The sequence below is a fragment of the Benincasa hispida genome, chromosome 1, assembly GCF_009727055.1.
Source record: "Benincasa hispida cultivar B227 chromosome 1, ASM972705v1, whole genome shotgun sequence".
Classification (NCBI taxonomy): Eukaryota; Viridiplantae; Streptophyta; class Magnoliopsida; order Cucurbitales; family Cucurbitaceae; genus Benincasa; species Benincasa hispida.
The window spans coordinates 86204571-86221565 of record NC_052349.1 but is presented as its reverse complement, the minus strand read 5'-3'; the positions used below and the strand labels follow the sequence as shown (position 1 = coordinate 86221565).

The 16995-nt window shown below is 30.9% G+C and overlaps 1 protein-coding gene across 1 annotated transcript; it reads right to left on the bottom strand.

The window, feature by feature from the left end:
- Window positions 1-7045: 7045 nt before the first annotated feature.
- On the bottom strand, window positions 7046-16788 carry LOC120091012 (homeobox-leucine zipper protein GLABRA 2-like). The gene is made up of 11 exons (XM_039048797.1): window positions 16570-16788; window positions 16218-16474; window positions 16001-16118; window positions 14703-14900; window positions 13686-14072; window positions 12048-12152; window positions 11247-11459; window positions 10983-11157; window positions 9850-10121; window positions 9435-9521; window positions 7046-7508 (listed from the first exon to the last, which is right to left on the bottom strand). Exons 1-11 carry the CDS (start codon window positions 16660-16662, stop codon window positions 7116-7118), a joined length of 2298 nt encoding a protein of 765 aa, XP_038904725.1. The 5' UTR covers window positions 16663-16788; the 3' UTR covers window positions 7046-7115.
- Between the last annotated feature and the right edge of the window lie 207 nt (window positions 16789-16995).

Here is a 16995-nt window from a genome sequence, read left to right as displayed (position 1 = left end):
TTTGAAATGTGAGAGAAAAGAAGTTGAGAAAAATAAGAGTTTTAGGAGATTTGAATTAATATTGTTATTCTTGTTATTAAAAAGAGGAAAAGGAAAAGATGGAGGATGTAATGGTGCCAAATCAATTTTTTCCTATTTATCTGTGTTTGTGGGTTTGTATGGGCACTAAACCCATATTTTGAAGTTTTTAAATTTTTTTTTAGTCAGTGCCTGTTCTGCCATTGACAAGTGTACAGTGGGTTGCACTTTTTTCTTTTTTCCTTTTAAGTTTTGGTTAAGTTTTATTAGTTTTAAATTAGGGTTTTTTTTTTTCAAATATAAAAGAATAAACCAAAATATTTACAAATATAGTAAAATTTCACTATTTATCTGCGATAGACTATGATAGACTACTATAGGTGTCTATTTGTATCATGATAGATACATATAGTAGTCTATCACAGTCTATCGTAATCTACGCTTATAAACTGTGATATTTTACTATTATTTGTAAATATTTTCAACAGTTTTGTCATTTAAAATAATTTTCCTTTAAATTATCGTGTAAACGATTGGGCAAGTGGGAGATGGCAGAACCTATCGTATAGGTCGATGCCCAATTGTTTAGGAAAAGCTATACAATCGTCTAGCAAAAGCTATGCGATCGTTTAGCTCATCGCTTAGCTGAGTGTCTGTCGCCTACTAACACTCCACGATCATTTACCTCATCCAAGTTGTCACTTAGTAAATCCTATTTACTTGACTTCTCATGAGAATATTTCCGAGAGAGGAAATCTCAAATTCACAAAATCTCAAGCTTACTAAAATTAGGAAAACATTTTTTCTTTTATCTCACAGTTACCATGAAACCACCAATAACCTCCCAATCAATTGGTTATTAGAGAAAAAGAGTTAATTATCCAATAATTAATATTATTATAAATATAAATGATAACTAACTTATCATACTATATTTGTAACCTATACTTTTAATATTTCATCTCATGAAACATATAAACCGTAGCTCTTTTTCTATTCCATGGTACTTAATGTAAATTTCATTTGCATTAATCCTCCACTAGATGTATCTCATACGTCATACCGATCATATCATATATAATCGAATTACTTCTTATCAATTTGAACATTTCAAATCAACACCAAGAACTGATTCTCAACTGAATCCATTGAACTACCAAGGGGACCTTATGGACCTGTAGCTTGAAGCTCCAACGGTATGCGAATAACTGACTAAAACCATTTAGTCACCGGATCCACCAACCGTTAGCTGCCAGGCACTCCACTAAAGACCGATAGCTGAACTCTCCTTACCACAGATATATTATGTGTCCATCTTAACCAATCAACAATGCGACAACCCTTCACAAATTGCTCGTAAATACAACTCGGCCAATAACCGTTATGCCCTTGTAGTTACATCTAACTCCTTAAGTACCACGGAATCCTCTAAAGAACATAAGTCATAGTCCTACTATGAATGAGTTCTCTCTTCCAAAGATAAGTTATGACCACTATGTTCAAGCCCCGGAATCAACCCTTAAGGGAGCAATCTCTCTATTTATCCTTGCTTCAGGGAAGGAGCGAATTTCATCTTGTGTATTGAGTTCCCAGTTCCCAGATCAGACAAGTCCCCAAAAAGGTAGGCATGTTGAGTTGGTAATCTGAATACTCTCACCCATACTAATCAAAGGACCGCCCTCAAAGGCAAGAGTTCCCAAAACACTCAAGATTGAGGTCGTGTCACCTATGGTCGTTTAGGTTAGATGTAAGTCTCTAGTATCAACAACGTTATATACAGAGTCTAGTCATCTCGTGGTCCGATCTTATACAAACTCTTTGTATAGGACACCCCCGCTCACACATCTCCACATGAATGGTCAGGATCTACCATCTGTAGTAGTTTACAACACTTGCAAACCTCTACAAAGCGAGTCGCATCCGTAGTGTCACCAGGATCAGGTATCCCACCTTAATCCTTATACTACAAACCTATTTAGGTTATCACTTAGGCATGATCCACTTGTATATCACATCATGCTTAAGTTTACATAAGATAACCATGGAGCTTTGTTTATTGGATATGAGTAAATGCTAGAATGAAATAACAGTTATTTTATTCATAAAACAATGTGTATCATTATAAACAACGAGACTCTGGGAGAATTAGGACACCAATCCCAACATGATCCACTTGTATGTCTCCACATATAAGCTTAAGTTACAAAGATAACTAGGGATCTTAGTTTATTGGTTTGTGGTAAATGCAACTAAAATATCTCATATTTCATAGACAACAGTGAAGAAAATATCCCATATTATTACATCACAAGCGTTTATTCATACAGATGTTTACAAACTACAGGACCCTACGAGAGTTTAGGGCATCAACCCCAACACTAAGGAACAATGTCCTAAGACTCCTCAAGAAGTTGAGAAAGTAAAACGAATTCCCTATGCATCGACTATTGGTAACCTTATGTATGCAATGTTATGTACTAGACCTGACATTTGCTATGCAATAGAGATTGTCAGTCGATATCAATCCAATCCAGGATTAGATCACTGGACAACAGTTAAAATAATCCTCAAGTATCTTCGGAGAATAAAGAACTATATGCTTGTATATGTAGATAAGGATTTGATCCTTACAGGATACACGAACTTTGACTTCCAGACTAATCGAGATTCTTGAAAATCCACATCAGGGTCAGTGTTTACTCTGAATGGAAAAGATATAGTTTGACGAAGCATCAAGCAAGGATGCAATGCCGACTCCACTATGGAAGCCGAATACATAGCTACTTGTGAAGCTGCTAAAGAGGCTGTTTGACCTAAGAAGTTCCTTACTGATTTGGAAGTTGTTTGAAATATGACTTTTTCCATCACACTTTATTGTGATAACAGTGATGTTGTGGCAAATTCAAAGGAACCAAGGAGTCATCGAAAAGGTAAACACATTGAATAAAAATATCATTTGATTCAAGAGATTGTGCATCGAGGTGATGTGATTATCATGAAGATTGCTTCGGATCACAACGTTACTGATCCGTTTACAAAGGCTCTCACGGCTAAAGTGTTCGAAGGTCATCTAGAAAGTCTGGTTCTATGAGATATGCGACATATTTTCTAGGGCAAGTGGGAGATGTTACTGAGTATAGTATATGCCCTTGTTTATTGTATTTTGTACTTTATTTGTATTTACATTAGGTTCCCTAAGCTTTAGGACAGGTGGGAGATTGTTGGGATTGGTGTCCTAAATCTCTTATATTCTCGTAGTTTGTAACCATTTTATAAAAAATTGTTATTAATAAAATAATTGTTATTTTACAAGTATACACTCAATCCAATAAACTAAAGACCCTAGGTTATTTTATGTTATTTAAACAAGTATGTAGAGACATACAGGTGGATCTTGTTTAATTAATAACCTAAACGGTATGTAGTAGATGGATAAGGCTAGGTACCTTATCCTGGTGATACTACGGATACAACCCACTTTGTAGATTTTACAAGTGTTGTAAAGTGCTACAAATGATCTGATCCTGATCATTCATGTGGAGACATGTGCTGGGAGTATCCTATACAAAGAGTTTGTATAAGATCGAACTACGAAATGGTTAGTCTCATTATATAACATCGTTAATAATAGAGACTTATATTTCACCAGGATAACCATAGGTGACATGACCTGAATCTTGAGTGAGTTGTGAACTCCTGCTCATGAAGGCGGTCCTTTGATTTATATGGGTGAGAATGGCTAGATTGTCAACTCAATAAGCCTGCAATTTTGGGGATTCGTTTGATTAGGGAGCTATGAACACAGCTACACAAGGTGAAATTCACTCATTCTCTAATGTCGGTATAAGTAGATAAATTGCTCCATTAAGGGCTAATTCTGAGGCTTGAACAATGTGATCATACCTTCTCTTGGCCCGAGTGGGACTGGTCATAGTTGAAATATCACTTATTGTTCATTAGAGGAATCAGTGGTACCTAAGGAGTTAGATGCAACTATAGGGGCAAAACGGAAATTTTGGCCTTGTTGTGCTTACGAGCAATTTGTGAAGGGTCATCGCATTATTGATTGGTTATATCCAATGGACACAAAAATATATCTACAGTGCAAAGAGTGCAGCTGTTGGTCTTCAGTGGAGTGACCGATAGTTAATCAAAGTTGGGTAATTTAATTAAAGAGTTCAATTAATTATCCAAGCACCATTGGAGCTTCAATCTATGAGTCCATAAAGTCCCTTCTGTAACTCAACAGAGATTTAATTGAGAATTAATTTTGGATTAACTTGAATTGTTTAGATTAATTGAGACAATTAATTATATATGATATAATTAATTAAATTAATTATATATGTGATATAATTAATATTATGTATTGTTACATTATAATATAAAGTATTTTGAGAGAAATTTGAATATGATTCAAATACTAATTATATGAATGAGATTCATATAATTAAATTTAATATAAATATGATTTATATTAAATACCATAATTAGTTGAGAGGAATTAAATTTTGAATATAATTCAAATATTAATTATGTGGATGAGATTCATATAATTAAATTTAGTATAAATATGATTTATATTAAATATCATGTAATATTGAGAGAAAATAAAACTATAGGTTATATTGTATTTGATACAATATAAAACTATAAGTTATATATTTGATATAACATAAAATATATATGTATATAATAAGGTGGTTATTATATATATTAATTTAATTAAATTAAATTATTTTTACTGTAACCTATACTTTTAATATTTCATCTCATGATTCAGTCATCTTCTTCCAATTTCGTAGGATCTGAAAAAATCTTTTACTGTAACTCCATCTGCAAAAATTTACAGAGAAGAAAAAACTCCTTTCCCTCTCAATCTCTCTTCTTCTTCCTTCTTCCAAAGAATTGTGCAAAGCTTGGGAGTTCGGTTCGTGATCTAGATTCGTTTGAGGAAATTCGTGAAGAAAGTGTTCTTCAAAGGATATTTCTTCTCCTTTTTCTCTTAAAATGCATGCTGTAAAATTTAGGATTTATTTATGCATAATCTCCTTTCTCTGTATGTTTCTGTAATTCTGGAATTCTGTAAAAAAGTAAAAATTAGGATCGATCTCAGCTTCCGCTCAGACACCTTCACTGGTTTTCCTTCAAGAATATGAAAGTTGCAACTACTCTTGATTGAGACGAAATCTGGAAAATTAGGGCTCACTGAAGTGGTCGTAGTGGATCTGATGATGCGATCGCATCGATCAAGAATTAACAATCTAACCTCAATCTCCTACAAAAATTCACAAAAACAACTCTAAATCAGTAAATAACATCTTATGAACTCAATTAAACTCTCATAATCTCATTTTCACTAATTAAGACTAAATTTAGGGGAAAACACATGCAAAAGTCCAATTTTTCAAGTAAAAGCGCACAAATAAAGGCTTAAAAATATGCATTTCATGACTTGTATCAATAACCAACAAATTTCGCTCGCTCAACGACAAGTGTGGGTAACCACGATCCCAACACCAATAGAAAATTTTCTTTCCAAAACCTCATTTTGCTCCTCATAATGTTGAATGACATCTAGTTTTCTCCGTCGTCCACAATCTCCATGGATAAGGCCTCATTAATGAGACCACTACTGAATATAATATTCAAATCAATAAAGTGAATGAATATCATTCTTCTAAACATATCCAATTGCGTAAGAGTCAACTTCCTCTTGATAACAATGTTGACATGCTTGATATGGGATAGACTGGTGTGCTGAGCAGGAAACCACTCAATCATAGAAATCTTTTATTGGATTTGTGCCATGATAACTCTGTAACAATTTTTATGTAAGAAACTATAGATATTCATCTATTACTGTTTAGGTTACCATTTCAGTTAGCATTACCTATTTACCATTTTCATTCGGGTTCAAGGTCACGTTCAAATTCTTGTGATGGCTTATCATAATTGTGTCATAGCTAGAAACAGAAACAGTAACAGGCAAGTGCAAAGATACAAGAGTCTATCGATATACCAAGTGCTAACTTTAGAATAATTCAGTAGAACAAACATAACATGCAATGACATACATTTCAATGCAACTACAGTGTCAATTTTAAAATGGAGTTTTTTTTTTTTTTTTTTTTTTTTCAAACTCGGACTACAAGTTCAAGAAAATCGAAAAAAACACCCAAAATTTTTATGGCCCTAGATGAATAGGTATGGAGAGAGGATATATTCAAATTGTGAAATGAATGACTAATGGAGCATAATAACTAAAAATGATATCTTACTGATGACCGAATGCCTAGATGTTAAATCCTAAAATTGTAATTCAAACGTTAGAAACAAGAGGAAGAAGAAGAAGATAATCGAACATTCCAGATATATTGTCAAAACATTTGCGAAAATAGGAGTTATGTCATTTGCCCGAAAATTTAATTTACAATGGAGGGTATTTTTGTAATCTTATTTTGTCCTTTCACTTATAACTCTAAGTCAACAACCTCAATAAGGATTAGATTACCTTTGTGAAATGCATAGTAAATGTGATCAATTGTAACCAAATAACGGTTACAATTTAGGTCCATTTCCATTGATCCATCAATGCAATCCAATTCTCATTACACCAAAATTTATTATGAATTGGTAAACGTGGCCATAATGTCTAATATAACATTTAACTTTTAACATTTCCAAATATGTAAAAAAACATATTGTATGCAAAATTAATATTTTAGAAATCTATTAAATACAAAATTCGAAAATTGAGTACCTATTATACATTTTTAAAGTTTAGAAACTAAACACAAATCTAGAAGTTCATGAGCTAAATTTTTAACCTTGTGCCTTGCACATAAATTTCTAGATTCGCCACCCCAAACAAATATATTAATTATGCTGACAAAAATGAGTATATGTACACAAAAAGAAGTCATATTTCAGACATCAAATTGGCAACGACATAATGTCTTACTTCAAGAGATCAGCCACCCACCAACCCTTTTCTACTTAAACAAATTGAAGAACCCCAATCGTGGAAAAAAGAAAAGCTTTACTTACAGTTATATATATATGGATCAATAATATTATAATAAGCTATATAAGTATCAATCATCCTCACAGCACATGCTGGTTCTAATATTTTTTAACGTACAACAAATGATGCTTTTAACGTACTCGATGGATTCCATGGTGGGTTTTGCAGAGGGAGAGGTGTCGGTAAGGATTTGGATGGCGGCGGTCAGTAGAACACCACCATGAGCGTCGGAAGTTCTGTCGTCTTTACAACGAGTGATGAGGAGGGGCGGCCTGGCGTTGGCGCCGTCGGGGAGAATTGAAAAGCCTGAAGGGAGGATGGTAACGCTGCCGGAATCACAACCTGACATCACTGACTGCATGCTGGTAACGTCTACTCCGGAGTAGACCACCATGGATTCCGATAAGTTTGTGGAGCTGTCTTGTAGGATCCACATGTTGTTGCTCTCTTTTGATCCTATTGTCTGCAACAATTCTTCTTCTTAGTTTAGGTTTCACTCATCATAAACTTTTTGTATGGTAAATAACCTGGAGCTGCACTCATTTTTACTGTTAATTTTTCATTTTTTTTAAAGAAAAGAGAAGAATACATGTTTGGTACTATTTTCGTTCCATCGCTAAATTTTAAAATGTTACATTTTTAATCTTTAATTTTTAGTTTGATTTTACAAATTTATTCTTGAAATTTATTTTCGTTTTGAATTTGATCTCTAAATTTCAAAATTATATTTTTAAATTGAATTTTAAATACTCACTTATCAGTGTCTATGTTAATGTCTATTACTTAACTTAAAAGAATAAAAAGAAAATACTCTTTTTACAAATTAATTAGAGAATGGTTTTTTCCAAAAAATAAAGGTCGAGTTTATGACTTGAAAATAATGTCAAATATGATAGAAGTATTAGATAAAAATTTAAATTTTATTGAAATTCTTAAATTAAAAGGTTATTGACGATCTAATATATAAAAAATGAACGATAAAGTTGTAATGGAAGGGAAAGAAAAAAAAGAAAGAAAGAAAAAAAACTCCTTGCCATACCATATTTGTAACGTATCTTAATGGTCCAACTACATTACTATGCCATAAGTTTTTAGGTAATTGTAATGGATAACATTTTTAAAAATAATAATCAAGTGTATAGCAATGTTTTAAAAAAATTATAAATATAACAAAGTCTATAGTGATAGACTTTTACCTGCGATATGATTTATCACTCATAAACTCTTACCGACGATATGGTCTCTATCATTAATAGGCTATGTAAATTTTGTCATATTTGTAATTTTTCTTTAATATTATACTATATTAGCTAATACTTTGATTGCTATATTTGTAATTGTTCCTAAAAAAATCTTCTTTTTAAATTGGGCTATTTTTAAATATAGAAAAATTAACCAAAATATTTACAAATAATAGCAAAATATAATCATCTATCTGCGATAGACTGCGATAGATAGTGATAGACTACTATTTGTGTCTATCATGAAACATATAGACACAAATAGTAGTCTATCGCTTTCTATTGCAATCTATCACAAATAGATTGTGATTTTTTGCTATTATTTGTAAATAGTTTTAGCAGTTTTGTCATTTAAAAAAATTTCATTTTTAAATTTTTGGATTAATTTTTATTTATTCTTTAAGTTTTAAAATGTTAAAACTTTTAGTTCTTAGCTTTTGAGTTTATCTTTGAGATTTAAGTTTTGTTTCAATTTGACCTCTATGTTTCAAGATTTACATTTTTACATCAACTAAATACTCACATTAGTCTTTGACGTTAATATCTATTAATTACGTTAAAATAATGAAGTTAATTATAATTCTAATAGTTACTTAAAAAATAGTGAAACTTAATTAATTATAATTCTTTTAAGGAAAAGTTGCAAATATAACAATCAAACCCAAAATATTAGTAGATACAGTACAATACAAAAGAATTTATGGATATAGCAAAATCTAGATTCTAACTCTCTAAGCCTATCAATGATAGACTATATTATAAATAGGAGTCTATCACTAATAGAAGTCATAGATTTTACTATATTTGCAATTCTTTTAAAGAGTCTTTTTAAATATAAAAAATGTTTAAAAAATTTATACTTGATACTTTTGGAACTTTTTGCTATAGAGTGTAAATATTTTTTAGCTTTTTCTATTTATAAGAATTTTTCTTCTTTTAAAAATGTTACAATATAATTCATTATTAATCCTAGAATAATAATAATTATTATTATTATTTTTTCAATTTTAGATATCGATATAAGATGATCTTCTTTATAAGTTGAGGTTAAAAAATTAGAATTATTATGCCTCCAAGATTGACTACTTATTGGATTTCAATTTCAAGTAGAATATAAGAGAGAGGGGAGAAAAAGAGAATAAATTTACTTGAATGGTAACTGAGTTGCCTCGATCCTGTCCTTTAGCTAAATTTGCAATGGACTTAGCTTTATCTCCACCAAACATAGCGTCCCACTATAACATTCATCACAAAAGAAAATTATTAAAATCAGAAACATATGATAGATGGGTTATATATTTTGGGCAATGATTCTACTCAAATAACAATAGATTGAGAATAATATTGAAGAAGAATGAAAGAGAAATAACGTAAAATGATTTCAATTAAAAACCACGATGAATAATAAAAGAATTCTTCCATATAAAATAGGAGTTATAAATATTTTTTTTTTTTATGGAAGATGAACAAATTCTCTTATAAAAAGAAATTCTAAGTCTCTAACAATTTTATGTCATGCTTTGATTCGATTGAGAAAAATTAAATCGTCGTATGAAAATTTACTTGATTTCGACGAGATTCATCTCTGAAGAAATCGAAGAGAAGATGGGGAGAAAGAGGCAACCAGAGAGAAGAAACTGCACATAAAATAACTCCAATGGGTTCACCAGGGTCACTAACATTCTTCCTTGAACAAACCCTAATATCTTCTCCAGTTTTTCCCACAACTTTGGTCCATGTTTGATAACTTGAAGCTGCAACTACTTGGGAGAAGCTGCAACTCATTCTCTGTGCCAACTTTAATGTGCTTTTTCTTCCAGCTAGTGTTGCAACTCCTGATCGATTGTGTAACATTTAATTTCATACGTATACCGTTTCAATAGAGCTATTAATTCTCGTTAATTTTTTCAAGTCGTATGTCTAATTAAACTTCTGAATTATATATGTTAATATCGAATATAATGAAATCTCTAAGCTTTAGAAATTTTTAATATATTTTTACACTTTCAAATTAGTTCTCATATGAAATTTTGTGTCGTCTAAAATATCTTTAATTTATAAATACGTTTTAGAGCCTCTATTTTGACACATCTTTTAGATACAATCCAAAACATTTGTGTATTATCTCATTATATTCTTTAGGGTAATACTATTGAATTTGCTATATAATTATGCTATATATATATACAAATTCTAATTGCCCCTCTTTTTGACATCTTTTTATATCTAATGGATATAAGAATATAGAAAGTTTAGCCATTTATTTGACATAACTCTCAAACTTCATACACCAAACTTATAATTCAACATTTTTCATATCATAATCTTTTAATATGTACATTGCAAATTTAGAAAGTAAACTTTAAAATTTTATTTAATTAATTTTCAGTTATTTCAATCCCTTAGACAATTAACTAAGCAATGGTTGGCCTTCTTTTGATGAAAAAATTATTTGATGAGAAGTTGTCATCTCTTAACAACCATTGGATGTGAGGTTTGAAAATTTACATTTTCCAAGTAATTACTGGAAACAAATCGAAAGTACTTTTACCGTTTTTTCCTCATATATGCAATGATGAAAAACTGTTAGCCGTATTGTGGCAGCCTCCCAAAAAATTTCTTAGTTTCGATTATTAACTTTTTCCTGTGTTAAAGTTTTCTTTGATGTTAAGTGTATGGAAGGAAGGAGGGCTAACCAGTTGAGTCTTTCATGGGGATGTTGGTTGCCATGAAGAAAGCAAGGCGTTCACATTGGAGTTGGAGAGTTGCCATCCAATGTCTTGCCCCAAAGGCAGTGCCATTGTTCACTATGCTTCTGTACAAGTTGTGAACTTTGCTTTTTTCACATTCCAAATGCTCCACCATTGTTACCTGAAAATAAACCGCAATACAGCTGTCAATCTAAGTATAGCTCAATTAGACGTTAAGATATAAAATTAAGTTGTCTCACAAAATCATACCTTGCAATGGCCATTAGATTCATCCTTAATGATGCAACCAGATGGACGTTTCTTATATTTCACCAACGATGCATCAATATTGTTATCTTCAATGTTTTCGATCGAAACATCGACAATAGCCCATTGTTCAATGTCGAGCTGCTTGCAATGGCGGATGAAATACATTTCTCTCGTGGGTACTAATGGTGTAAGCATTTGCACCTCTGCAAACATCTATAGTAGACATTGAAAGAGTCATTTTTTTAATTCATGATCTAAGTGTGATTTTTAGGTCTTGTTTGACAATTAGGTGTCTTTTATTTTTAATTATTAAAACTCCATTTGGTGACCATTTCGTTTTTTTTTTTTTAATTTTAGTTTTTGAAAAACAAGTTTATAAACACTCCCTCCTTTAAATTTTTTGTTTTGTTATACTTTTTACCAATGTTTTCAAAAACCAAACCAAATTTTAAAAGAGAAATTTTCAAAAATAGAAAAATAAGAAAAAGTATTTACACAAAATAGAAAATTTTAATTCTATGAGTGTCTATTAGTGATAGAAACTGATAGAAGTCTATCGCTGCTAGACACTGATAGAAGTCTATCAGTATTTTTTTATATTTCTATAAATAGTTTAATATTTTTTCTATTTGTAATGGTTGTTTTTTAACAACTTAGTTTAAAATTTTAAAATTTAACTATCAATTCAACTAAAAATATAAATATTCTAAAAAAAATTAGAGACTTAATTTTCAAAAACAAAAAACGAATTTGAATTCACAAATTGGAAAGAAAAAGGTTAAGTTTTTTATGGAGGCTTACCAATTGCACTGCTCCATTATTCCAATTGGCAGCCTCTCCATTACAAATAACATCAACTGTAGCTGCCTTCGATATCATGAAAGGAAACATCTCCTTCCATTTATTCTACCATCAAATCATATGTGAGACAATTGAAGAAGACATCATAAAATTGCATTTCATTATTGTTGAACTAAGCTAATTTTATAGAATTAATTACTCTAAATTTTATATTTTATTCCTATGTTAAAGAGTAATATCTCTCTCTATAAAACTATATTTATACAAAATTACAAAAGGATTAAGCATATCTAATTCTATCATTAACGAGCAACAAAACACCAACAAAATGACACTTAATTAGAATCTTTTAAACTTCATCAATCTCTTAAAACTTGAGTTACACTAAATTTAATCTTTTATTGGTATTTTAAAGAATATTACTTTTTTTTTTTTGGTGGAAAACATATGTATATTGTTAAAGTCTTTATACAAAATTAAATTTATCATTATATTACACCCATCAATCAAGCTAATTGGGGTTCATTTGATAATTTAAAAAGATCAAGTGTGTAATTTTAACATTGCAAGGAAAACAAAACAAAATGACATATTGTATCTTATAAACCATATTGAACCTAAATTTTTTTTAATAAGTAACAATAAATTTGATCTTTTTATTCAAATGCTTAAAGATTTCTAACGAGTTTAATAAAAACACGTAGGAAAAAAGAGGTTTCAATTTCATTATAGTCGATAAATGATCAATTTGTTTCATATTAAACTTTAATTATAACTACGTTGGTCCCTTTTGGATGCACCATATCTTGGTGCATCCCAAATATAGTTCAATAAAATGTTGTCACGTGACATTTTTATTTTTTTAAAAAATATTTTTTTTCTAATTTTTTTGTGTGGTAGAGATGTGGAGAGCACAAGAGTTAGTGCATTCTAGGCTGCATCTAATCATTGTTCTTATTTTCCTATCTAATATGCACTTTGCCACTTTGCCAATTAATGCTCTACTCAAATCAATGTAACTCGAAACCATGCTTGTAACAACATGTTAGTATGCATGTTTAAAGTTGGTCCAATAAATAAATATATTTATTTATTTATTTATTGAGTGGAGTAACATTAATCAAACAACTGGAAAGAAAAAAAAATCGAAAACCCATTTATGATAATCATTTGATTTTTAAAAATTAAGTCTACAAACACTAGTTTCACCTATTAATCTCTTGAATATAAACCTAGTTTTGAAAACTAATTAAAGCATCATTTGGTAACGATTTGTTTTTTTTTAATTTTTGAAAATTAAGTCTATAAACACTCATTTCACCTCTAAATTTCTTGTTTTGTCATCCGCTTTTTACCATTGTTTTCAAGAACCAAATCAAGTTTTGAAAACTATTTAACAAAAAAAAAAATTAAAAAGCTTGTTTCTATTTTAGAATTTGGTTAAGAAGTCAACTCTTTTATTAAAAAAAAAACGTAAACTATGATAAGAAACTGAGAGGAAATAGATTTCCTTTTGAAAAACCAAGTGATCAAATGTTTGAGAAAACAAATACAATTTTCAAAAACTAAAAAAAAAAATAATAAATCAAATAAATGATCAAATATAGCTTAAAAGTTCATCGAGAATTTGTTTATTACCTCATCCATGAAGCTTTGAACCAACCTAGAGGGCTCCATGAAGACAAGAGCGGTCTCACGAGAGGCCTCAATGTGTGTTTTGAGCCAACGAGTGTTAGAATTATTATTGTTGTGATGAAAGGTTTTCAAGTACTCATCGTAGTTTAAAATCTGTCTTCCGGTCTCCACGCTACGGACCCAAAGTGGGTCGCCGGCGGCAGCCATTGTTTTGAGCTCTTCAAGAGCTTGATGAACTTTCTCCATGATTCTTGATTTTTCAAGCCCGAAAATTCCTGTGTAAAAATCTAAGCAGCTTCGGTTCGTCGTCTCTGGCTCGTTCCCTGATGAGTACGATGGAGACGCTGCTGCTTGTGGGTATTTTCCTAGTGCAGCTCGTAGTTTCTCAACCTGTGAAAATTACAAAGCTAAGGGTGTAAAGGTCGAAGAAATTATCGGATAGTACTTTTAGAGATAATAATAGAGTTATAATGACATTTTAAAAAAAATTACAAATCAGTGATAGATTGTGTTATCACTAATAGATCCATAAAACTTATCAAAATTTTGCTATATCTCTATTTTTTTTTTTTTGCATTGTGATATATCTGCTAATACTTCAAGTGTGATTGCTATATTTGCAACTCCCCTTAATTCAATGTAATTGTCTAATAATAAAAATTGAATATAAATTCTAGGCAAATGATTATATATTTTCTTAGACGAATATTTGAGTACATCTTGAGTTATGCTATCTTTGTGCAGCCTATCTAAGGACCTAATCACAAAATGTCATTAGACAATTTTTTTTCATGATACAGATAGATATAGATAGTAATAAATCGCGGTCTATCACGGATAGACAGTGAAATTTTCCTATATATCATGTGGTTGATTTTGTTATATTTAAAAGCTGCCCAAAACAAAAACAATAAAGTAATTGATTTTAATGAATTTATTAATTTTCATTTAGATTATTAATATTAGTTATGTTCACTCTATACACTATAGTTAGATAGATTTAGGTAAATTTAATGTTACCTCGGCTTTGAGCTTGGCATTCTTAATACGCAATTGCTCCGTGGTTGTCAAAGCGACATGGTCTTCCCCAGCGTCGGAAATTCCACAGTTTGCACAGCCAACTTTCTTCTTAGAAATTTCTCTCATGGCTTTATTTTCTTCTCGAAGTTTCTCCATTTCAGCTTTTAACAATGTGTTTTCATGCCTCTCTTGAATAGCCTGCACCAAACAATAATCCATTAAACCCACAACACCCACATATATCATCGACTAAAATGTTTGGATTCGTTTAGATTTTCATCTTCACGATTCGTTGAAATGAAAGAAGGGATTAAATCACAAATGTATAATCTTTCAACTTTCATATTTATGTCTAATAAATCCTTGAAATTTCAATTTTACTTCTAATAGGTCCTTGAAATTTTAAAACTACGAAATAAGTTGAGGAACTCTCAATTTTGTGTCTAATAAAATTATCTAATGTTGTATTCAATACGTTTTTAATTTAATGAATCCATTATATATAAAATTGAATTTTACGTTTAATAAATCATTAAACTATTGTTAGACACAAACTTGAATGTTCAATGGCTTAGGTAACAAATAGAAAGTTTAGTTACATAACGTATCTTTATCAAAAAATAAATAAATAGAAAATTCAAAGAGTTGTAAGATATTTTTTAAAAATTTAGAGACTTATGAGATACAAAATTAAAAGTTTATGAACCTATTAGATATTAGATATTAAACGTTAGGTTAATTATAATGGGTAGTACTTTTGACTCCTATCAATGATAGACTATATCATTGATAAACCGATCCTATCAGCAATATAGTCTATTACTAATAGACTTTGAGAGTTGCATCTAAATTTTATTATATCTACAAATTCTTTTACGTTGTGCTATATCTATTAATACTTTGGACTTGATTGCTATATTTACAACCACTCTTAAACTTTAAACAAAAACTCCACTAGTTTAATTTTATACCAATAATAGGATCTTTGGTACTTATTCTATACATTATAAGGATTTGCTTTAATTGATTTTCTAAGTGCTTAAAATGTTGAAAAACTCGTATTGAAAAAATCAAAGAACCTCACACACTTTATAATATAGATAAAGTACTTTTCTTATTATGAATTAATTTTTAGTTGAAACCACATGTTATCTAATTAAAAGAAAAAAAATCAATCCAAACCAGTCCTAAAATTTGACGCTTTTTACTTCAACATATAGGAGACATTATTTGGGATTCTCAAGAAATAGAGAAGAGAAAAGAAGATAGGGTTAGAGGTTAGATTGTTTAAAACATACTTTGATTTGGGTTCGACGATTTTGGAACCAAAATTTGACCTGCCTTGGTGAAAGTCCTAATCGCTTGCTTAGCTGCTGCCTTTGCTTCTCATCTGGATGTGGTGATTCTTTAAACAGCCTATACAAAATTCAACAAATAATAATAATAAAAGAAAACACTTCAAAACATTTTTCCAAAAAGATACATAAAAATAAATAATGTGGATAGACAAATTACGCCTCCATTTCTCTGATCTGCTCCGTTGTATGCCGATGATATTTCTTCCTTCTCTTTACATGACACCCATGATCCACCCCATCTTCATTCTCCCCTCCCCCGCCGTCAAGACCCTCGTCGTCCGATCTCGACCTCATCGGTCCCGAATTCTCGCTACTAAGTTCCGCTGTCGTATCATCTCTCCGTGCTCCATCGTCCACCTCCTCCATCTCAACATCCCCCTTCTCCGTCACCTCTCCCCGACGGAAAATCCCCGCCTCGAAAATAAAAATAAAGAAGAAACAAACTCATCAGAGCCAGAGCTAGAAAAATATTGTCAAAAAAGGGAAAAGAAAAATGAATATATAGATACAAGGGTAAGAGAAAGAGCCGGAGAGGAGAAGAAATCTTTGGTGAAAGCAAGGCGATTAGTATTATTGTTGTTGTTCGACATGTCGGCACCCATAGAAAGAAGGGCGATGGATGGTGAAATTAAAAGGGGATTGAGAAGAAATTGAGATGAAGACAAGTGAAGAAGAGGGAGTGGAGAGATTTTAAAGGAGATGACAACAAAATGGCTGAGCTCATTGGGTATTTGCTGTCGTTCTCTACAGATCGATCACTCTTTTTCTTTTTCTTTTTCTTTTTTTAATTTTTTTAATTTTTAGAGATAGAGAGAGAGACCGGTAGGGGTTGACTGTTAGATATTGGATGTAAGAGAGAAGACGACTCAACTAACTTTTAACTCATTTCAATCAAACATCCAACGGTATTTCCTTGTTTTCTTTTTCTTTTTCTT